The 1303-nt window shown below is 32.7% G+C and overlaps 1 protein-coding gene across 1 annotated transcript; it reads left to right on the top strand.

Annotated features, from left to right (window-relative positions):
- Nucleotides 1-952: 952 nt before the first annotated feature.
- Nucleotides 953-1303, top strand: LOC122609463 (protein NIM1-INTERACTING 1-like). The gene has a single exon (XM_043782509.1). The coding sequence runs from the start codon at nucleotides 953-955 to the stop codon at nucleotides 1301-1303; it is 351 nt and encodes a 116-aa protein (XP_043638444.1).

The raw sequence follows: 1303 nt of genomic DNA, 5'->3' as shown, positions 1-1303 counted from the left end.
TCAATTAGAGTAAACTAAAGCTAGCAATTGGGTCAAGTTCCCGTTGACATGTTCAGCTTAGAGGTTGAAAATACTCAACCCGAACCCAACCTAATTAAAAATGGATATCGAATCAAACAGGTTGTTGGTTGGTGGGTAGGTTGGTGGGTTGATTTCATGTCAAACAGGTCAATTCATTTTGTAGGTTCGTTGATTATTTCAAGTAAAATATTTGAGTTTTAAATTATTAAGATGAAATGGGCTGATAGATTAACACGTTATCAAGTTGATAGTTTTAATATTTTCTCAACATCAACATTTATCACTAAACTTTATAAAATCTTAGCACATATCTTAAAAATAATTAACAAGTTTTTAAATAAAAAGTGTTACGAGTAATTAAGATGTTTCTAAAGATGAAATTAGGAAAATTTTACTTGAAAATAATTAACAAATTTTAGAACTTGCAGATGCATCATATCCCTGGTTTTTCCCATAGATCTTCGGTTCGACCCTTAGAAGTGACAAATATGTGAGTTTTTTTCCTAGAATCATCTGTAACGGCTTATGGTCTATATCTCGTAGTCTAAAATACATGTAAAGTTTCACCATTATACGATGAGGTGTTTCCCGATGTCGAATTCCAACTAACTGTTAAACAAATCAAGTTTTTAGATAAAAAGTTAAGATGTTTCTAAAGATGAAATTAGGAAAAGTTTATTCGAGATGTTTAGATTAATTTAATAAGACGATTATCGCTTTAATTAAACGTATCCATGGTGACGTTTGCGAATGCTACGTATTAGCATGACGTATGGGCAATAGTATCAATTCATACTCGCAATTAAACAAATTTACATCGACCTACCATTGATTCTAAGTCACCTCACACCCACCTCACATTTGTCCATTAGTATAAATAAATTGACAACGATCTTTCAAACACTAATTTCAACCACATTAATTCAACTCAATGGAAAATAACATCAAAACTCGTCTCCCCAAACAAGAACATGATGATCAAGATGACGAAGATGATGAGAAGAAGATGGAGAAGTTCTTTAAACTCATAAGAAGTTTTAGAGAAGCTCGTGATCGTAGACGAAAGGAACTCGAAGAGATGGCTAAAATTAGTATTAGTACAACTACTAGTAGTAATAAAACTCGAAAGTTGCATTGTCTTCAATCGCCTTCTAACACATCTTTGTCTTTCGAATCTTATGATTTCATCCAACCGAAAGAACAAACTTGTCACGATAAATTACCCGAACAACAACAAGAAGTAGAAGCTGACCAAGACTTGAACCTTAAGCTGTCTTTGTAG

Source organism: Erigeron canadensis, chromosome 7 (assembly GCF_010389155.1).
Source record: "Erigeron canadensis isolate Cc75 chromosome 7, C_canadensis_v1, whole genome shotgun sequence".
Classification (NCBI taxonomy): Eukaryota; Viridiplantae; Streptophyta; class Magnoliopsida; order Asterales; family Asteraceae; genus Erigeron; species Erigeron canadensis.
This window is presented reverse-complemented; position numbering and strand designations above follow the sequence as displayed.

Bases quoted from the DNA above. Each gene is read 5' to 3' on its own strand.
- LOC122609463 (XM_043782509.1), top strand. From the start codon at position 953: ATGGAAAATAACATCAAAACTCGTCTCCCCAAACAAGAACATGATGAT.